The sequence below is a fragment of the Sander lucioperca genome, chromosome 1 (assembly GCF_008315115.2).
Source record: "Sander lucioperca isolate FBNREF2018 chromosome 1, SLUC_FBN_1.2, whole genome shotgun sequence".
Lineage (NCBI taxonomy): Eukaryota > Metazoa > Chordata > Actinopteri > Perciformes > Percidae > Sander > Sander lucioperca.
The window spans coordinates 50,111,901-50,134,725 of NC_050173.1; the positions used below are offsets into that span (position 1 = coordinate 50,111,901).

Consider the following 22,825-nt stretch of genomic DNA (forward strand, 5'->3'; position numbering starts at 1 on the left):
GTGGAGTCACTTCAGCGTGCACTGCTCATGTAGTGATGGCAGGTCACACTAATGTGTTTCCTGTAAATATTGTCTTTCCTGCTGCATTTCAGGAACCTAATATTGAACAGTATTTGCTGAGCCAGAGCAGTGCCTGCATATCTCCCATATCGCTCACTTTGAATAGCTCTTGATAACACAAATTTGTCAATTGTCAACTGTCTGTTTTTTCCCCACAGTCTGAGAGAGATAATCAGATTACTGCAGCAAGTACTCTTAAATTCTGCTGTGACACTTGGGTTTGTGAATTGGAGTCTGTTCAATGCTTTTCACTTTTATACGCTCCTCTTTTAAGTTGAATGAGATCCTTTTTATTTTTTTATTTTGAGCTTTAAAAAACCATCACAAACAAGTTCTGGGTTTTGACCGCCGACTCCATTCTGTGTCTGGTTAAAAGAAACAGCGTTCTCATGCTGTTTCCTACTGTGAGTTATGGGATCTCGCATGAAAACACAATTTTCTACCAATATTATAACAGATTATAGAATTTTATATTCGTGTTTTCGTCTGTACTCTTGTCAGAAGTTTGAATTGGGCGCAACTCATTTGGAAAAGTGTGATGTCACATACTTCCATCCACCAATCAGGATTTAGCAACATTTGAATCAAAGTCTGATGACAGTCCCAATGATGTTTTGGAGTGTTAAACTCTTTATAAATAACAAGAAAAAAATCTGAACCTTAACTTTGATTGCTGTTTATTTAAACATGAATGTGTCATCTTAAAAATAAATTTTCAGGAGCTTTAAAGAGGCGCTATGCAGTTTTGGCCATTTCTTCGCTGTTTTCTGGCTTTTTGCTGGCAGGTTTCTCTATAGAGCTCCCCCTACAGCTTCAGAGTAGATATTTGGCAGCTCCTATGTTTACTTGTGTCTGACTCCTCTCTCGGTCAGTCTGCCGTTTCCTCTTTCTCTGTTCCTCCGACAATGCTTTCCTAGCTTTCTGCTTCTTTTTAGCCGGCTCAGCCATGACGATAGTGTGAAAAACTCCATCACTACCTTGTTAGCCGGTTCCTGAATGGGCGTATGTGTGCAGTGCTGTGAAGCAATTTGTTACATGGCGAGACCTGATATCACGCCATACTTCCTGATGCTGAGGCCGGCGGCTCGCCGGCCGAAAGTTGCAAGGGTGGTTTTTCCGCTGACAGGCGCTAGGGGGGGGCGAGACGACCATCATTCAACCCGAAAAAAAAGTCATAACCATTCCAATGACTCCCAAGCTGTTCAGTTAAGGTAAATTAAGCTAAAAAAAACTGCATAGTTCCCCTTTAAGCTCGAACTATCTCTGACCACATTTTTTTATTGCATAAAGCAATACATAAAACATGCAGCGATGTAGCGAGGTAGAAAATATGTCATCTGTCTGGGCAACGCTTAAATTAAGTTACCTTTGATTGTTGTTGCAAATTGCTACAAACTTGTCCAATTAGATTTCGAAAGGAGTTCAAAATAAGCAATAAGTCTGTAGTATTTTTCATCATCAATGATTTTAACAACTGCGTTATAAAGTCATCAGCTGCAGTGTTTTTAATTATCAAATAAAATCAATCAATCAAAAGGATTCAGTTTCTGTAACTTGATTCTATTTAAAATGCTGTTGAACTACAATTTTACCACAAAGGCACTAGAGTTTTATTGATTCTCTATAGACTAATGTGGTATACACATATTGTTTTTGTTAGTAAAACTGATATATGTCTGTAAGAAACACTGAGGAATCCCATGATCTCGACCATCAGTAAATCCCAGTGTGCTGAGGCTTGAGCAAGCATCTCATGTTGACAGCTTCAGCCACACTTCATACAATTCCCTCCGATCTTTCGCTCTTTCCTGAGCTAAATAAACCCCTCCCCTTCGGTAACATGAGGGTTGCCAGGCAACCAGAGGGAGAGAGGCCTCTGAGCAGAAGTGAGGGATCAGCAGTTGCTGCCCCTCAGGTCCCTGCACTAATGCTAAGCTAAGTAGCACACATACACACTATATTTACACACACATTTACACTGACTGAAAGCTTGTTGAAGGCCACAACACACAGCTGAATATGGCTGGAACTGAAAAGCTCTCGCAGAGCAGTTACTTTGCTGTTTGGCCATTAACATCAAGTGAAATTAGTCAAACCTGTGTATTCCTCTGAGATCAAGTTTGGGTCAGAGTGGAGTCTGGGCTAAGAGCGGCGGCAGGCAGCAAAGACTCCTGTCCCGTCGCCTTAGGACCCCCCCCCATCTGTGAGCTTCCAGCTGGAGTAAGTGCTTTGAGTGGGAAGAAAACTAAAAATATTCCTACTGTGAAATATTCATCACATCATGACAGAATATTCTTAAGACTGTGGCATTTTAGCTCCCTGGTATACAAGCTTTCAAGTGCACCCGCAGCCTACTCTCCGAAATCCAGCTAGCAGAGAGGTGTCAAGAGGCAATCTGAAGGAACACGGCGACGACAGAAAACAGGGTCAACCAGGAAGCTGCAAGGAGGTCAGAGACAGAGCTGGACTCTGAGGATCTAACCCACCTCTGAGAATCTGAAGTGACTACAGACGTATAATAATATCTTAACTAACAAGCCCTGACTATCCCTATTCCACCCCATTCAATGTATTTGCGGCTGAAGTTTAGGAAGAGAGGAAGATTAAATACATACTGACTGTGCTTGAAAATGTAGAGCGGCAAAGAAGCACACTTTCCTAAACCATCCAATACCGGAGGAAAACTCACAATTAACATGCTCACACGTTGACATTAAAGCTGCTCTACTAAATATTTCTTTATCAACAAGGGATCAAATGACTGTGTGTAATGTAAAAGGGGTTGCTCGTACTGATGAGCCCACAGACACTCTGAAGTTCCCCTCAGTTCTCTGGAACATTTTCAGCTCATAGTTTAGGTTTTACGGACACAACTTTGCTGTTTTGATTCACTCTCACAGCTCTCATCAGCGACACTCCCAAGCACATCAGGCAGCTTGTTCCACCAAAAAGCTCTGATGAGCCCGCTGTATGCTAGCTGCAAAGCACCAAACAACTGACAGACAAAGTTAGAAACTAGCTGTTGAAGAACGTAGCATTCAGCTGCTGAAGAAATATTTTCCTCAGATGTTGGTGGAGAGAAAACAGAGCTAAAAAAAAGAGGTAATCAGGGTTGTAAACATAACTATAAAATGAAAGCATTTTCATCTTTACTAGTTAGTAAAAAAATCATTTCATTCACTGTGCCGTTCAAGGGCAGCAGCTGCAGCTACCTGCAACTTTCAAGGTGGAATGTTTTCTTGTGCGTTACTCAATGTATGAGTTGACGGCGTAAATGAATCAACACACCTTAAATGTCAATATGACAACTTTGACCATTCCATTTGTTTTTATTCTCTCTCTTGCATGACGTGCGCTTTGGTGATTATTGGATCTTCAAGCGCTTAAAAAAAATATGAACTTCAACCGAATCATGCAACTGCAAATATTTTATTTCTTCACTTAGAGAAAAAAAAGTGATGGAGTGTCATTCCAATGCACTCAGACAGCACTACACCCCTGCTCAGAATCAATGCTAATGTTGCTCTGTGTCTGCTGGATGTCTAAATAAACAACTGTTCGCTAAGCATGAAATTGTTCTTTTGGCTGTGAGCAGTGTGATTGGTCAGAGTATTACAAGTAAACTAATAATCTGCATGAAACACTAGTTCTTTAATTAATCTTCTGTGTTTTTTTTTTTGCTAAGTTGTCGTCGTTAATACTACTCATTATTATATTATTATTATTATATTATAGCTACCAGTGCAATAACATTCAGTGTGTTTGCCACAGTATATTGTCTTTAAGAAAGTGGCAGTATTTGTCAGAACAGAATCGCTACCACTCTCTTAAAGACCAAAACAACTCAAGAGCCATGATGCCATAAAGCTGATTCCACAACGTGATTTTTTTTTATGATTCTGAAACATTGTGTAAGAACCAGCTGTTGGTCTGAGCTTAAACAGACAAACCTGCTTTGCAGTAAAGTTGACAGCTAAGCTGAAATAAACTGTTAACTCCAGATCGTCACCCTGGCAACTATAAAAGGATAAAAGCCAAAATGTAGTTTAATCTTTTAAGTCAGGCTTTCTCAACATTTGCAAGCTTGTAAACCCAGCAATTGAGTTGTCATGTAAATTTCAATCATCACACAATGACTTGCCATATCCAGAAATCTCCAGTATCTGTATATCATGCGATCTCATGTGGGGTCCTGACCCCAAGGCTGAGAACCTTTACTTGAAGTTAATATATGTGGTTGTAAAACTGCAGCCCCCGGAACAACAGGTGCAAAATCAACCCAGTAAAACACACACACACACACACACACACACACACACACACACACACACACACACACACACACACACACAGGCCCCTCTGTCCGAGCGCCCGGATAGAGCGGGTGCTTTGATATGATGCCGACTCCATCCTCCCATTCTCCGCACCGCTCTGCCATCGCTTCTGTCCTCTCCCATCGCTTCTGTGCTCTCCCCCTCTTTCTCCGTCATGCCCACCCTTCCTCTTGCACACTCCCTCATTTCCTCCCCTATCTTAGGCTCCTCAGCCTTTCTTTCATTTTGCTTTGCGCCTCCCCATTTCTGAATGTGTGTCCCTGCTCTATCATTGCTCAGGGTCATAAAACAGGAGGGGAAGTGTGTGTGTGTGTGTGTGTGTGTGTGTGTGTGTGTGTGTGTGTGTGTGCGTGCGTGCGTACGTGCGGCATGTGTATGCGCCTCACTATGTGTCTAAACGTGTGTTCGAGGCTTGTAGGATGTAGATTGGGCATCTGCGTTCGTTGCTGGTTCCCCATCTTATGACATGTTCTGTGACTCCGACACGATCAGATCTGGTTTCCATGACTACCGATGCCCCACTTAAAGCTGCTGCTCCAGAGTTGTGTGTCTATGCCTGTGTCAGTGTGCATACATACATACGTACATGCTGTACATACCATATATTTCAGTGAGCATGTGCATTCCTTCAAGTGCCTGAATCTATATGCATCCATATGCAGCGCATGCATCTCTGCATTTCTTTTGTGTATGAAAATCGAGGAGTTTCCTCTGTGTGTGTGTGTGTGTGTGAGAGAGTGTGTTTCCTCATAATAAGGCACGCTCTTTAATCTTTAATGCAGCTGAAACTACAACAAGCACACAGTCAGAGCCAGGGGAAGCGTGTTTTCCAACACAGACTTCTTTACCATGTCAGCAGGAGACTAAATCAGGGGACACAGTATGGAATGGTAGTAAACATGGCTCTCGACACCCCAGGACACTCAAACGACCAAACAACATCAAGGGGATTCTTTCAACAGAGGTACAAAGCATTTCCTGCTGTCCCTTTTGTACCACTGCTATACATGTATGCGTTTAAATCCATCTAAATTTATACATCTCATGATCTCAGTCATTCTCAGTCTCCTGCACTGACTGACATGTCACACATCACCTTTATTTTTAGATTTTTTTGTTCCAATAAATCAGCACTTAAAGAGGAAAAGAGAGATTACTGCAGGAAAAGTGAGCTGCCTTATTCATTTTCCTGTCACTGTATGCATCAGCAGGCTGCTGATACTGTGCGCCTGAAAGCACAGGGTGATCTTATGAGATATACACAGCACCGAGAGCTGAGAAGAAAGTCCATTTTTCTTTGCTGCCTAACACGTTAAAGCACAGCTCCTAACGCGTCATACTTTACACATCAATTGCGTCTGCACACACCCCAGCAGATACATACCCTTCGCGCACACACACACACACACACACACACACACATAGAGGAAACTCCTCCGGTGTGGGCGTTCAAATCAAAACAAACGCTGATGAGTCATCTTTCTGTGAGCTTCACCAGTGTTCTACTGCTGGAGCAGTCCTTCTACAGCGGCGAGAGATAAAGTATATACGCTGCTTAGCTAGATGTGTCAGGTTTTCTCGTTAGGATTGCAGAGTATCCCGTCTCACGTTCTGTCATAAAACAGGAGTGGACTGATGAGGAAGAGGAGCTGCTGTCCACGAGACCGGGATATAGCTTGTAAAACCTTATACTGTCCAGGTTGATGATCTCACACGGCCAAATATGCAAAAGTAGCTATTTCAAAGGTGGAACGATCTATATGAAGCAAAGCTTTACTGACAAAAACACTGCTGGAATGTAACTAAGGTCCTGTACTTAACTTATAATTAATTATTATTATACTTATTTCTTCAACTTCGCAACATTTCATGGAAAAAACGTTTTACTTTTTACACCGGAAGATTTGTTAGTCAACAGCTTTAGTTAGTTTCTTTGCAGACTCATTCTTTACAAAGAAAAACATGTAGGCCTGATTATCTTATTAAATATAATATACTTAATTACCCAGCAGTACATAAAGTGGCTACAATTAGCTCAGCATCAACCAGCTAAAGCTACTGACCCATTAATGCATCAATAATAATAAACCATACTTGTAATTGAGTGTTTTTACAGTGTGGTATTGATACTTTTACTTCATTTATAGATCTGAATTAATACTCCTAATACTGACCAAAATGGACAAAACATGTCAATTATGTGCTCTTTTTTAAAAATGCATATCCCATCACTGAATCTAACAAATAGGTTATATTACACAAATTATTATAGATCATATACATAATGAAATGTTGGTGTTGTTGCAAATATCTTACAAACTCATTGTGCCTAATCAACCATATTTGTCATGTGTGATCAGCAATATTTTAAGTTTTAGGCAAGATTTCTAATAATAAAGCAATATATTCAATAAAGCATTTCTTTTCCTTAGTTAGGTGAGTTAAACTGTGAAATTATTTCAATTTTTGTATGTACTATTGATGATATTTTGAGGAATTATGAGGCTTTTATCCCTGGTTTGGGTGGAGGCAATCAATGTCCCCCAACACAATAATAATGATAAAAATGAATATAGAAACTAAGAAACTAAGGACAATTATGGCCAATGTTCCACAGAGAAATAATATAAATAGCCATTTGTCTAAAAGTTCTAGGTGAGGACAAATGTTTGCTATCAGCACCTTTGTGTCTTATATCTGTGTACATTTAAACATGGATACAACTTCTCTCTCTTATGGTAAGCAAGAGAAATCACTACAGTACTTCTTAAAGAAGGTCTCAATCTCACTGCTCCCTAAAAATGGCTCCAGACTACTCCTCAGATCAGCGTGAGAGAGATGAAAAGCTTCCAGAAAAAGAGGCAGCAGTGAAGCCCCTGTAAACGTACAGATTAATACTAGCCTTTCGCCTTTTACTTTATTCATAAGAAAATAAGATCTGAGCATAAGCCTGCCACTGAGGGTCTATGTTGAAGCCCCGCAGGAAAAAAGAGGAGGCTTCATAAGAACAGGGACAACACTGGGAGATTATGGCGAACGTCTATGAAAAGGAATCTCTGAGAGCCCCAACTCTTCATGTGGAAGAGACCAGGAGACTCTTTTTCAAAGAACACACACGAGGAGACCAAGAGTGGAGCAGTAACGAAGATGAAACAATTTACCCTCAAGACTATTGGTGCAATCGTGTACATTTTTCTTTGTCTATACTTTACTGATCACAAACCTAGAAGGTTGTTAGAGTGCAATAGATTACCTGAATTCTGAAAATAATAGCATGGGTGGCAAATAATGTAATATGATTTATTTTTTTCTTCTCCAGATACAAGCTGGTAGGTTGAAACCAAGTCACTCACTAACATCTCCATGTGCTGTCTTTCCACTGTCCATTCCCAGCTTTAAATGCTATAAAAGCTTTCACTTCCTGTTGTGGTGATTTCCTAGTGATCACAATTTGAGACTGAGGAAAATGACACTTGAAATAACTGATATAAATGTCCTTATACCTCTTACAATGTTTGTATCCAATCGTTATGTTTTCATATGCAGTCTTCATATACAACTTTTCTTATTGCTCAAAGCTAGCATTCCTGAAAGCCTGTAAGAGGAAGGGGAAGCATTGGTTTGCCGTGGGTGGAATGCAAATCACTGCCACATGCAGGATTTAATTTTAGCACATGGTTTTTTGGGACTGACTCACTCATAACTTAACTTACTGGCCCTAAACTAGCGGCATGTTTTAAAACATAGGAAAGTGTAATGTGCTCCACATTTGGCAATAAGTGATCACTACTATCTCACTTTTTGATATCCTGAGAACAAACATGTCCCTACGTCAGTTACACTGTGTGTAGCATCAAAAGAGCTATACCAAAACCATCATTTTTAGTGTGTTGTCCATGTTGCAAAAGTCTAACCACATTTGGCCTGTTACTGATCTAATCTTCAATCAAATTTCAATTCCCCAACTAAACACTCCACGGATCAGAGGAACTCCACTGGCTGCTCACTGTGGCTGAGGAGAGCAATTATAAAACCAGGAACATTATCGTAATCTCTCAACGTAACGCATCCCAAATACTCCCTCGCCATGTCCCCTGAGGGTCTCACAACCACCTTGACTTCTAATCTCAGACATCAGTGCTTTACCATAATGCAAAGGAACTATATCAGTCTTAAAATCACATGTAAGAAAATGGAGGAAACTCATAGATTAGATACTAAAAGTGCTCACTCTGTATGTGTTATTAATGCAATAACACAATCACAAGGGCCGAAGTGCATTGCATTTAGTTTGAGTCATCACACAGAAGTGATTAAGTCATTCTCTTAAGTAAGGGATTGCGGACACCCTCCCTCCCCATTTTCATTGTCTGTCATTAGGCCTACCACAGTTTCTCTCACAGCTCTGTGTCTGACCAGAGTGTGTGAGAACTGCTCCTACCACCCCACACACACACACACACACACACACACACACACACACACACACGCATAAGTGATCACTCATCCATAGTGTCTGTTTGAAGGGACATATTTCGCGCCAGCAAAGCGAGCAACAGAAAAAGAAAGCCAGTGTGATCGGTGCGTTTGCCTTATATGGCAGGCGGCATTGCGCTGTCCACGGTGCTGAAACGGACTGTACGGCTGCCTTTTAGGTAGTGGTGGTGGGGGGGTGCATGCAGCTAACTACATTAATCAAACACGCACAGCACAGCACACACGCACGTAGACACACACATAGAACGAGTTAGAATCTGGGCCTAGAACATGTGTGGCAGTGAGTGAAAGAGCAGATGACATATCTTCCACATTCATTGATGGGAGCTCTGCTGCTGCTGCTGCTGCTGCTACTGATGGAGTCAGCAGCAGCAGCAGCAGCCTCTAGGCTTGGCTTGCGAGAGGTGCGCTCTCAAGCAAGCGAGATGACAGAATGCTGAGCCTCCACTCCCTGCTTCTTGGGGACATCCATTTCACTGCCCCGGCTCAAACGCATTCCCTCTACTTTAGTGACTTTAATCAGTCTCACACTACAGTTCCAGCTGCTAAATCACACGTAAGCCTGCAGGTTTGGATAAGGAGAACACACATGCACACAGTGTGGCCCTCCTCCGCTGCTGCTCACCACCACCATCCTCATCATCCTCATTATCATCATCATTCTACCCACAAGCAGCATGAACATCACTAGCCTGATGCAATCCAAATTTACCTTTCATCCAGTCCAGCACTTGCTTTGGTGTCCATTTACTTATAGGCTCCATAACCAAAGCCATGGTGTCACAGTCTCTCCGAGATGAACAGCACAGGACTCAATGCGGGCGACATACAACGACTTGTCAGTCACATCTGGAATGACACGGCGGTGGATACATCTGAGGGAAAAGAAAGCTTTGTCAGTTTTATTCTCTCCATCAGAGAATGGCCGCCTGCAGAAACGGTGAACGGGATGCGGTGGTGCAATCCACGCGCACACACGGAGACACGCACACACACACACACACACACACACACACACACGCTCTCTCCTTTCCCTCCCTCCCTCCTTCTCGTTCCCTCACTTTCTCTATCTCTCTTCCTCGTGCCTTCCCGCCAGCAGCCCGCGCGCTGTGAGAAGTGGATTCGGTGGGCGCGAGGGGATGGAGCGACCCCTCCTCTCTCCTCTATTCCTCCCGCCCGCCTCGCTGCAGCATCACAAGGGCCACCACTCATAACACAGACCAGGGAATGGTGCAACGCACACCATATAGGGAGGATCTCTCTCTGTCTGACTCCCTCCCTACCTTACACACACACACACACACACACACACACACACACATAGAGACAGAGAAAGAAGGGCTGTATGCATAAATTACTTAAGCACTCCTTTAATGAAATGTATATTTCTTTTGAGTACCACAGACATAATATAAGTACCTGACATAGTATAGAAAATATATTTTATTATTTTTATTTTCACAAGGTGAAGGGGATAATTTGTTTCATCATTAGTCTTTCCTTGGTAAATTGTTGTTGCCTGGGTGTTATTTGTGCCGTTTGGCAGCGCGTGCTACATCACAAGGCAAGGCAATGCCTATATGTCAGCTGTTTTTGTTAAAATGTACCATCTGTGGATGAGACCATCAGCATCAGTTGTCAGGCGCTGTTGCTCGGTGCATGGGCTCAGCTGTGATGAACAGCGCCCCCTGGTGCGCACCTGGGACACAGGTGACGTCATGGATTAAAGCAACACCCCCCCCCACACACCCACACACACACACACACACACACACACACACACACACACACACACACACTTTATACATAGGGAGAGGGAGAAAGTAGAGGTAGGTAGGTAGGTCAGACAGACAGGCAGGCAGGCAGGTAGGTAGATAGATAGATAGATAGATAGATATAATTGTATAATTGTGGTGCAACCTGTACTATATTCTATCACTGAGGGTATGTAGAACGTCTACTTCCCTGTGCACTTAATTGTGATAAGTATGAATCTGGAGAGAATGAATATGTGAATATGTGACAAAAAAGCAAGCACACACACACACACACAGTAGGAAAAAAATCACAAAACACAGTGATTATAGATTAACTTACTTTATTTCTGTTACACAGAACTGACAAACAAAACAAATTAGTTTCAAAGTGCAGAATGCCATGTAGCTCTAGTGTGACAGATAGGGAGGCGCTACAAAGTTACAAGAAGTCCTTCAAATGAAAATGTATGGCAGTTAGTGGTTGTGTTTATGTTTTTGGCAAGGTACCTCTTAAGGGACAATGTTTGTTTCGACCTGGTTCAAAGGAGAGCACATTTATTGCCCCATTTGTTTGGATTGCTGTCACCAAATTCTTCATACAGGCTCTGGGTCTTTCTCTCTCCCTGATATTGTTTGCCATACTGCAGCAGAAATTCCAATAAGCTATTCGACTGTAGAATAGGCTTACTAGCTGAAAGTGCAGTATAGCCTATTTTATGATGAAGAGATGTTTAGAAATGTAACTAAGTGATTTGTAATGCTGTCTATCCCAGTCGTTTGATTACAAAGATGAAAAAAAGTTATCAAATTCTAATTAAATTTGTTTTATTTGCATGACCATAGTTATATGCATTAATTGTAACTACTGCATTAATGTGTGTGTGTATATATATATATATATATATATATATATATATATATATGTTAATGTAATGTAAACTAATAAGCTAAAAATGGGGTTAGAGTTAACATTTTAACATTTACCAAACTTCAACATTTTGAAATAGAAAAAAGCATCAATCATATGCAACCTGTTCCTATGTGAAGTCTAATAATGAATAAAAAGTTAAATATATAAATCTAAACACATTTGCTGTCTGGTTCAACAGTGATGTGTAGCCTGCAGTGAAACAGTCAATTAAACACTTCCATTTCCAGCACCTAGTGTACATTCAAGCACAGTTTTAGTGGCAAACTAAACTAATAACCCTTCAGAAGGATACTCTGACATGTTCAGGTGATGAGGACACAAACCATTTCCCATCCAAAGTTTCAGCTGCTTCCATGTCTGTGACCTCCTCCTCCAGCAGCCCACTGAACAAAGTCAATGGTGGGCGGGACCACCGGGCTCAGTTTTCAGCCCTTTCCGAATGTCACAGCGATGATCATGGGCTCCCATTGGCTCCTGTCTGCAAATACGTCACAATCATGATTAGAATTGATGATCGGTCGTTCTGATTTCATTGTCTAGCAAAGGGGACTGGTGAAGAAATCTGCTGAATTTAACCGTTCGTCTGATTTTGACATCAAAAATGGTAAGTAGGAAAGTGATTTCACTTTTTTTCGCTTCAGGGAACCCCGACTCGTTTTTGTTCTATCGGCTCGAAGACAGGGTCAGCGAGAATGACCATGCCAGGGTCGGGAAATCACAGATTTGAAGGAAAAGTTTAGCTATAGCTATCCATGGGGCAAGCTATGCTAATGCTAGCTAACGTTGGCTGGCTCAGATATGGCCGCTCGGGCCTGTAAGCTAACGTAACCTGTCTGTATGGCCATTGTGGGGATGCGGCGCTTACCCGGTTTGTTTACTGTGTGGCTCGCTGTCGTAAAGTTATGGCATGTGCTTCCTGTGTGGAAATTGTGTTTCTGAATCCCCAGGCTGTTGCTTTGGTGGCATACTAATCTGACGAGCCCACAATTTGTTCGCTAATTCTCTCCGTAACGTTATCAGATTGACTGTAGCCATGCGCAGTCAGCCTGCCAAAATAAACCAGCTGGAAGCTTATTGGTCGCACAACATTCCCGTATGTGACATTTACTGTCTTTATCAAAACCTCTTAACAACTGTATTTCAAACGTAGTCACCTGAGTTTTCTTTGCTGTCTAGTAGTCCAAATGTTATTACTTTAACCGGGCTGGTAGCTGCTCCTTTCTTTCTCCCTCGTTCACTTTCAGTGTGCAAACACCATACACGTTAACTTTGAAACTCGTATTCATAACACTGGACCCCATTCGTTAATATGTCTGTATGTGTGGCTATTTGAACATAAAAGCTAGCTAATGTGTGATACATTGTCGTTGTTTTGCTTTTGCCAAAAAGTAAAATGTATTAACTTGTAATTCATACGTGTATAATTGTGACTCCATGGTTAATATAAGGGCACACATTTAAATGGGTTTCAGTTGATGAATAGTCTCGCTAGGGACAACATATTAGCTTGATTGATAGTGTTATTGATGCTACACAGTGGCTTGTCACAGCTTATTATACTTTGACTGACAGTGTGTTGTATATTTCACAGCTTCACCATGCTTGATGTAACTTTTTCAAAATGTGTATGTATTATATGACAAAGTGTTGATTGGTTGTCTACAATTTGTTGAAACTGATTAGACCCTGAAAAAAATTGCCTATAGTCTTTTATTATGATTATTATTATTATTATTATTAGTAGTAGTAGTAGTAGTAGTAGTAGTAGTAGTAGTAGTAGTAGTCGTCGTCGTCGTTGTAGTACAGACTTGTGCTCATAATTACATGGATTTGGTTATCATTTTGTCATGCTCTTTTTATCCACACTCTTAAGCACAGCATTGTCTGCTTTGCTTTCTCCTCAGCCACATTACCCTTTAGTGTGCCAGGTACACTGAGACACCATGGCTACAATCCAAATTGTGCTAATGTAGAAACATGGAGGTTTTGCTGTGATCTGCATGGCTGCCCCGTTCCCCTCCAGTTACAGAATGGATGCGTGGTCACAGAGACGTGGCCTGCAGACTGTGAGTATATCAAGTATTACAAATACAATGAATTAAAAATGACATATGCTTGAAATCTGACAAATTGAAAAATAAAATGCAGGGACTGCTGCAGTTGTCGTATTGAGACAGATATTTTCAGGGGATAGAATTATGTAATAGTTGATGCATTTGCTAAATTAATGTTTAATACAAAAAAAATTGTGATTTTTGGAATTAAATTGGCTCAAAAAATCCTCATAATGCAGTCCATAAACCAAAGAGAGGAAATTGCACAAGTGTCATAAGTTTGCACTACATGCTTTATCTCTTAAACCCAATCATCTACCACAATCTGTCAGTAAGCTCAAGTGAGTTCTGATGTATTACAAAGTTTTTGGGGGCTCTTTATCTTTGTGATTGTCTCTCAGATGAACCTGCGGTCAGTGTTTACGACTGAACAGCAGAGGATCCTGGAACGTTACTATGATAATGGGATGACCAATCAGAGCAAGGCTTGCTTCCAGCTAATACTGCAATGCGCTCAGGAGGCCAAACTGGACTTCAGCGTGGTCCGGGTAGGCCCATACAATGTGCTTGTGTGTTTGTGAATGAGCAAAAGGGAAGCAGAACTATTTGCTATGACTTGTGTGTTGCACCATTGTGGTGGCAAGTAATTGAGACAGTGAGTCTAGTTTCTTCCCTCTGAGTTCTTCATCTAATGCAGAGTCATGAATTATTTTCCTCACTTTGCTGAATTAGTCCCTGTAGTGTATTGCAGAATGTTTTTTTAAGTGATGTTACTGAGCTGATTGCGCTTCTCCCCGCAGACGTGGGTTGGCAACAAAAGACGTAAGCTCGCCTCCAAGGTAGAACAGAATGGAGGCATGTCTCATTCCTTATCCAGTCACGGACTCGCCGGGGGATTACTCTCCAATCACTCATTGGCCGGAGGTCCACTGTCCAATCACAGCCTGGCGGCAGGGGCACTGCTTCCTGTTGAACTGGCTGCAGCGAGGAACATCCAGAATCGTGTGCACCTTCTCCCTCCATCCTCGTCCTTCCCTTCTTTCTCGTCAACATCTTCCTCCCCTTCCTCTTCCTCTCCCCACAGCAGCGGAAGCAACAACAACAACAACAACAACAATGACGTCATACTGACCGGGATTTACTCTCTCAACTCCGTCCCTCGCTCCCGACCAAGACCCATAGCCCCCCCATCTCAGTCAGACTGTGAGCTTTCTACACACGCATCCTCATCTCTGATCAACCGGGCCCTGCAGAGCAGGAACAGCTCCGCCTCCTCACCCCTCCACTCCAAGCTGGTCTCACTCTCTCAAAACCTCCCACCCATCGCATCTGCCTCAGGGCCTTTAGTCAACACTGCAGTCAGAAAGGGGACTGTATCCCTTGGGGATGCAGGGGTAAGTGCAGGAGCAGGGGTAGTACCTCACAGCTGGACCAGGCAGTACGGTACAGCGCAAACTCGCCCCTGGTCCTCTTCCTCCCAGTCCCAAACACAGTCTCAGCCCAGACCTCACTCCAACCCCCAACCTCAACCACCTGCCCCTCAGAAGACTCGGGTCTCCCTCCCAGTACAAAACTCTGGCCCGCCCTCTGAGCAGACACCTCGGATCCAGCAGGTCTTCACCTTGTCAGAAAGAGGCGAGAGGGACAGGCTTAGGCCAAGTCATGTGTCCACCCAGAAAAGCCAGGAAAGTCACAGGCCGGCGTCCCATCCTCTGGACGCCAGTCATAACTTCTCTATCGCCATGGAAACTGGAGATGAAGAAGATGAGTGGCAAAGGGAAGAGGAGCTGGCAAACATGGCCGCTCAGACACACATCCACAGGGAGCAGGCGTCGACTAGCCCAACCGGGGCTGAAGTGTCTGTGGTGAGAGGAAGCCACACCCCCCCTATGACTCGCTCCAGACCCGCACTGCTCCACAGCAACACAACTCTTCAGGGCAGCTACTCCGTCACAGCACAGACCTCACTTACAGGGGAATCCAACACACAGGTAGGAGAGGTTCTAGTGTCGTTGCTGCTTTCGTATGAAAGTATAAAGTATGGCTGGGTTCCGAATTCAATACTTTTTAGGCTCAGACCGAATTGCCTCCATAGTATCGACTCTATTATCGAAAAATGCCTCATCATTCAATACCGAATTTCAATACCTAAGGTGTAAATCTCATCAGCGTCAGTGAGCCAATAAGGCAAGGCAGCTTTATTTGTATAGCACATTTCAGCAACAGGGCAATTCAAAGTGCTTTACATGAAAACAGATTAAAAAATTTAAAACAGATAAAATACGAGAATAAAAGTTACAGTGCAGTATAAGAAATGAAACATTGAAGAGCAATTAAAACAGTTAAATATATAAAAGCAGATAAAATAGGAATTTCTCTTTATATGCTTATATAGATTGTCATACAGTGTCAACAATGCAACTTCAGTATAAGAAATGAAGTTATTTAAAGAAAGGCAACATCAAAAAGATAGGTCTTCAGCCTTGATTTAAAAGAAGTGAGAGTTGCAGCAGACCTGCAGTTATCTGGGAGTTTGTTCCAGATATGTGGAGCATAAAAACGGAACGCTGCTTCCCCCTGTTTAGTTCTGACTCTGGGGACAACAAGCAGACCTGTCCCAGACCACCTGAGAGGTCTGGGTGGTTCATAGTGTAGTAGCAGATCAGAAATGTATTTTGGCCCTAAACCGTTTAGTGATTTATAAACCAGCAAAAGTATTTTGAAATCAATTCTTTGAGGCACAGGAAGCCAGTGTAGAGACTTCAGTACTGGAGTGATAAGCATGCAGCATGCTTCTACCAAGATCTAATAATGCCGTTGATTGGCTGTCTACCCGCCGTAGAGGCGGGGCTCACGTGTGTTGTTGAATTTTGAGAGGCTTGACTACAGGGTGCATCACATAGGTGTAAATACGCTGATCAGTACTATAATGTTGTCTTTTTTCTGTTAAAATGTATTTTATTAAACTGATATGCAAAATCACTGTATCGGTCTCGCAAAGATTGAACATCTTTGAGCATTACCCAGCCCTACTTCAACATGAATTGAAAGACTTAACCTGACTGTGTGTCTGTCTCTGTGTGCAGACTTCAGTTGGTGTGTCTGCTGCCCCCTGGGTTATCAGCAACTCCAGAAAGAGAACAGTTAGTACTTTTTTTGTCACTTTAAACACAAAACTTTGAATATATATATACAGTAGTATAGGGAAAATAAACATTTAAAAGGTACCAGGTTCACTGTATGGTTATTGCACATTTACGCTGATGTTGTCATCAGCGTAACTGTTCTGTAGTTAAACACGGGTTTGTGTTTTCAGCTGCAGGATCGGACCCAGTTCAGTGATGGGGATCTCATCCAACTGAAGCGCTACTGGGACCGAGGCATGACCAGCCTGGGCTCAGTCTGCAGGGAAAAGATCACTGCTGCAGCGAACCAACTCAATGTAGACACTGAAATAGTCAAGGTAACCAACTCCCCAGAATTTCTGCAGTATCCCTGAAACTAGAGAGATGTTTTGTAGACTCGGAGAGCTGTGAGCCTTACTCACATTGTCTGGCCACTTGTCTATGACACGTAGTGAAAACAAGGCTATTTGACTTGTCTGAACTTTGCAGAGCTAAAAGAAAACAAGAAAGAGGAACTTGTTTAGGTCATAGAGGTTTTTAAACTTTCTTAGTCAAAGTTGTGTAAAACAGTAGGAATGCTGATGAACTAAATATAGTCTCTCAGTCCTGACACACACATGACCCACTGCCATCTCACTTACTGGGATATTTATTGCAAAGAAGAAAAATCTTTGTCTACATAGAGAAACAGCATGCCAGTATCAGGATAATCTTTGACAATTACAATAATTAAACAACTACTTAAAACCAATTTAGTTTGGGCTTAATGTGGTACATGTATTAGGGCATACATGAATAGCGTAGTTTAGTAGTCATCAACTGCTCCCCAAAAGTCGACGAATAGTCGAATATTCACGGGATACATATAAATATATATGCAATCTTGCCAAAAAACATGAATGTCCACAGATTTCATGAAGGTTATGAATGTTATTATTTATATATTATATTATAATATTATATATATTATCATTTAAAACTACATCCGCGTTTAACGTTGACGTTTGTTTAAGCCATATTACATGAGAGGGTTTAATTTCGAGGTCCGAAATTACTGAAGTGTAGGCCTCCTCAAGTGTAATATTGTGATTATACAACAACGGTTACCAACAAAATAAGTGATTAATCTGTATTCATATTGTGGAGCAATTCACTCTTGAAATACAAAAAACAGACAGGATTTCTAGTCCCTCCGTGTTAGTAAACCAGCCAATTTACCGTGGGATTTATCAAACTGAATAAATCCCGCTCGCACATATAAACACAAAACTGCTTTGCTAACTCCAACGTGTTGTAACTAAGACATCTGCTGAAAAAGTTATTGTATTCATCAGCATGATTGCCGTACTGTTTAGTTCACAAACACCCAACACACCAAAGTACAAACACATAGCGGACCAGACGCCAGCTTTTATTTTGAAAAGCCGAAGCTCAGGGACAGCACCAGCCGGGAGGGCATGAAACGGGAGCATTGACTGTATATTAATAATATATTATATTAATAATAATAATAATAATAATATGAATTTAATATTGGTTAATAACGGCCGAAAATCAAGCTGTTCCACTAGCTGCTCCCTCTAGAGGTCTGGAGAACTTCCGTTGTGTAATCTGGATGCAGCGTTTTTTTGTTGCATTTGTTTTCTGGGTTTGTGTGCTTTTCTTTTTGCATCGTTTCATATTTGCAGTGCGTTTATGTATTTGGTTGTGTTGTGGTATTTGCAGCACGTTTGCTGAATGCTGCACATGTGTTGTCAAATTAATGAAGTTGTTTTCTTAATTTGCTTGTGTTTTGTCTATTTGCGTGTGTTTTCTTAAGTTGCAGGACGTTTGCCCCTGTCGGCCACCGTAGTCTGGCTAGTCCACACAGCATTCTGGGATGGGAGAAAAACGTGCTCTGGTTTATTTGCATTTCTTTAAACCAATCACAATCGTCTTGGGCGGTGCTAAGCGCCGAGCAGAGCCACGGTGCCTCTGCTAAATAGCCTCGGGAAGGAACTTGTTTTGTGGAACATGTGTACGTTCAAAAGTAGTTTTAGTCGTGCAACAGCAAACTCAGATTGGACAGATAGTCTAGCTAGCTGTCTGGATTTACCCTGCAGAGATCTGAGGAGCAGTTAACCATAGTCCTCACAAATCCACCAGAGGTTAGAATTAAAACCCAAAGAAAGAGGAAGGTAACGGACATCCAAAAACGGACACCCGAAAAAAGGGACATCTGGCAGAATTTACGGCAGAATGAGAGCAATCCCAGAAGCGGAACGTCGTGGATATAGACTACGGTTAGCGCAATGTCTCTTTGTGCCGCTCCATGCTGCTTAAGTCACAGAACAACTCTGACTTGTTTAACCCACACCGCCGCCTGCTACATATGTGATGTAATTACATGTATATCTGATACATTGCCACTACTTCAATACTGCACCACATTAAAACCACAGATGAATGAAAATTTGACAACAATGCGCCGTGTTGATTAGTAGTTGTGATGGTCGAATAGTCGACTTTTGTCTGAAACTCCTAACATGTATACGTATTGGTACTTTTATTCCTGACTTAACCGTCACATTCATCACATTGGACACTTTGTTTTGAAAAGCGGATTGATATCCTTGAGTTTTACTTTAGCATTTTCCCCCCACGTCTGTGACACGTACCGTGTTGTGTCTTTTGTCCTTTCTGATTGGCAGACATGGATCAGTAACAGACGGAGGAAGTACCGTCTGATGGGTATTGAAATCCCTCCACCTAAAGGTGGGCCTGCTGTATTCTCAACCTCATCCCCAGGAAACGAATCTCCGGTGGCCCTGAGCCCCGACGAGGAGGGGCTCAGAACGCCTGAACTCGGAGATGACTTGAATGATGAGGGATCTCTCTGCCTATCTGAAGGTTAGGCTGCTGATACCATGCACATACTAACACCTGTATAAACTGGGCATCCCAGCATTCATGCAGTCTTCTGGCTTCTAGATGGCACCATCGACTCACAACACAGAGACGAAGAAGACGGAATAGATGTGTCCACTGCTGCTCCACTGGCCAATAATGTGGTACTTCATTATTTCTTTGATATTACGGTACAGCCTCATTAAATGTGGCCACTTAGGAATGGCCGCTGGCAGGGATAGTCTTCATACTCAAAAGTGTTTTTAAAAAAAAAAAAAAAAGTGGATCAGAACTCATTCATTCTACCTAAACATGTAAGTTCATATTAGTTTGTAGCAACAACACCAGCTGTACAGCTGTATATCAGCGTGGCACATTTTCCCATCATGCCTGATGCTGCATCACACCATGTGATGTGAGATAATGTAGCATAACCTTTACAGCACTATTACATACAGTAGCACACAATACTAGTAAACAAAAACACAGTCACTAATTAATTCTACAAGCTATATATACCATATATAATAAGTTGAAATGTATTTTTTTAACTCAAAAGTATAGTTTGTTTCTTTGAGAAAACAAATTAAAGCACACTTTGTGCACACGTCAAAGTGATTTACATAATACAGTAAATTACAAAAACAACAAGAATTAAATCCATAGTAGATAAGAGTCACCATAAGACGTACATGTGTCATGATAATTTGATCTAATCTCTACGTTGTTGTTTTTTAACAGAAGATTGAAGTAATTGATGAGGACGAGGAAGACGAGTATGACAACGATGATGGTGAATTAGTGGCTTCAGACCTAGAGCAAATGCAGAGCATGTTGGAATTCAAGGTGAAGACACACGCAACACTATGACAGATTGACCGAGCTTAAACTGACGGCTGCTGTCACAAACCTTTCTTCAAACTGAGTCCTTCACGCTAGTCTGTCTACTGTTGAATACAAAAACCAGTGCTGCTGTGACGCTAAATAAAAAAGCATTGCAACTCACAAAGACCTCAAGCAGTGATTTTGACATGTTGCCACTTCTGTTTTCAGCACGAGGAAGTGCAGTTCTTGGAGAATGAGCTAGAGAACCAAAAACAAAAATACGACAAGCTCGTAAGCTTCACGACGAGCCTGCTCAGTGCTGTGAGGAACAAGGACCTGGACAGACAGCAGGTACATTCACAGTCAAGTTTACACACTGACCACATCCATTACAACAGTGGTTCTCAAACTTTTTACACCACGGACCACTTCAAAAATATTAGGCTCTCTAAGTACCACTAGCAGGCTGATATCGAAGCAAAAAATGTTACATGTAACTTGTTACTTGTTTTAAATTACTTTTAACTGATCATAGTTTAACCCTTGTGTTGTCTTCCGGTCGACCTTTGTGTTTTTCTGGGTCGAAATTTCAACATTTTGTTGTTCTTTTTCTACACTTTTCTCGACATTTTTGTTGATTTTATTCCAAATTGTTATCACTTTTTTTTTTTTGGGGTTTAATTATGTTTTTGTAAAAATAAATACAAGTTTTTTTGTCGCTTTTTCCAACATTTGTCACTTTTTTCAACGTTCTTTTGTCATAGTTCTGATATAGGTCAAATTTGACCCGAGGACAACAGGAGGGTTAAGTATTATTATTATTCAAAATGCATTTCTATGGTATTATGTTTTTTTTATATATATATATATATATATATATATATTAGAGATTCCATCGGCGTACCACTGGAGGGAACTCGCGTACCACTAGTGGTTCTTGTACCACAGTTTGACAACCAGTGCATTACAACATCAGCTCGAAGCGAAACATCTCAGTTTATAGACACTTCTCACCTGAAGTCTGCTGTCGTCTATGTGTTTAGGAACTCATGGCCAGTCTACCTCAGCCTTCAGACCAGGACTGGGACATGACTCTGGAGAGAGGAACGCAGCCAGCTGCTGTGTCAGCAGACGCATCCTCCAACCACAACGGCTCCCCGATGGCCGGCGCGAGCAGCGAGGAGCCTCCTCCGGCCCCGGCAAACGAAGAAGTCCCACTGGTCACCATAAAAGAAGACGATACAACGACTAAAGTTACTAAGCCCTCTGCATCAGAGGAGCAACTGCAGGTGGCAGTTACAGAACAAAAGTGACTATCTCATGTACATTAGCTCACATAGACTCATGCAGATGTTTCCACAGTTCACATAGAAGCTGGTTTTTAGACTGGCCTATATGGGACTATACAGCATATGGTCTCACATTTACACAAACACTCATGGTAAACCCATGCCCAGTGCCTGTGGGTTGATGCTTCACTACGACTGTTGGGCTGACGAATGCCTTTTTTACTGCATATCATTTCGCCTTGCTCTGGACCAGTCCAGAGAGAACAATAAACAACCTCTAACTTATCTGTGTGGCTGTGTTTTTCAGTGAGAGACGTGTCACTTTTCTAATGTATCAGCTTATAGCAGATGTAGAAAAACACTACATATTTTTAAAACCCTAACTGTAAAAGTAATAAAGTTGCCACGCACAGTAGTGGCTTTTATTTTGTAGATTACAGTTGCAGACAAGAACATCGCCATTCCATTTTTGTTATTAAACTCAAGCTCAAACTATGGGACCACAATCTAATTTGTCCAGATTATAAAATCCAAACATGATTAATATACAATATCTGATGGCACTAACTGGTCTCATTAAACCTGTCATACACTCTATATATATATATATATATATATATATATATATATATATATATATATTTTATTTTTTTTTTTAAATACACCTGTCATCAACTATAAGATTATGCGCATGGTGACCAGGGTTCAAAATTAGCACCATTTACCAGCCAAATGCTGGTCAAATATGCAATTGGCTGGTAGATTTGCTTCACTCACCAGCCAAAAAACAATGGTAATCTTTTGAGTGGCTGGTAAAATTTGAACATTCACTAGCCATTTGGCTGGTGGACGAAAAAGTTAATTTTGAACCCTGATGGTGACCCATCTACCCTTCTTTGAACAAACCAGCACAGACTGTTCATTGTCTGTCCATTGCCAAATTACATTCGTAATTGTGATTTAAATGTTAAGTTGTGACTATTTATAGTTGAATATCCATGAATGAATATCCATGCAACAAATGTAGACATGTAGTGTGTATTACATTACCTCGCTACCACACAAAG

The 22,825-nt window shown here is 41.6% G+C and overlaps 2 protein-coding genes and 1 long non-coding RNA gene across 9 annotated transcripts in view; 1 reads left to right on the forward strand and 2 right to left on the reverse strand.

Annotated features, from left to right (window-relative positions):
* si:ch211-26b3.4 (connector enhancer of kinase suppressor of ras 2) overlaps positions 1 to 10,131 on the reverse strand; it is a 68,069-nt gene extending 57,938 nt beyond the window's left edge. For 3 of the 6 annotated variants that reach the window (XM_031280138.2, XM_036005322.1, XM_031280134.2), the window contains exon 1: positions 9,604 to 10,131. In XM_031280138.2, the coding sequence (XP_031135998.1) occupies positions 9,604 to 9,667 (64 nt within the window). In that variant the 5' untranslated portion in view covers positions 9,668 to 10,131. The remainder of the gene's footprint in view (positions 1 to 9,603) is intronic. The other 3 variants (XM_031280136.2, XM_031280133.2, XM_031280137.2) reach the window with 2 other exon arrangements.
* Positions 10,132 to 10,972: 841 nt separating this feature from the next.
* On the reverse strand, positions 10,973 to 12,691 carry LOC118495890. The gene is made up of 2 exons (XR_004898339.1): positions 12,445 to 12,691; positions 10,973 to 12,057 (listed from the first exon to the last, which is right to left on the reverse strand). It is a non-coding gene; the product is annotated as an uncharacterized LOC118495890 (long non-coding RNA).
* Positions 11,943 to 22,043, forward strand: hdx (highly divergent homeobox). 2 transcript variants are annotated; one of them, XM_031280166.2, is made up of 11 exons: positions 11,943 to 12,183; positions 13,484 to 13,645; positions 14,035 to 14,181; positions 14,434 to 15,624; positions 16,720 to 16,776; positions 16,950 to 17,096; positions 19,449 to 19,647; positions 19,729 to 19,808; positions 20,386 to 20,490; positions 20,698 to 20,820; positions 21,513 to 22,043. In XM_031280166.2, exons 2-11 carry the CDS (start codon positions 13,580 to 13,582, stop codon positions 21,780 to 21,782), a joined length of 2,385 nt encoding a protein of 794 aa, XP_031136026.1. In that variant the 5' UTR covers positions 11,943 to 12,183; positions 13,484 to 13,579; the 3' UTR covers positions 21,783 to 22,043. The 2 variants fall into 2 exon arrangements, with proteins under 2 accessions (XP_031136026.1, XP_031136027.1); XM_031280167.2 differs by lacking the exon at positions 16,950 to 17,096.
* The last annotated feature ends 782 nt before the right edge of the window (positions 22,044 to 22,825 follow it).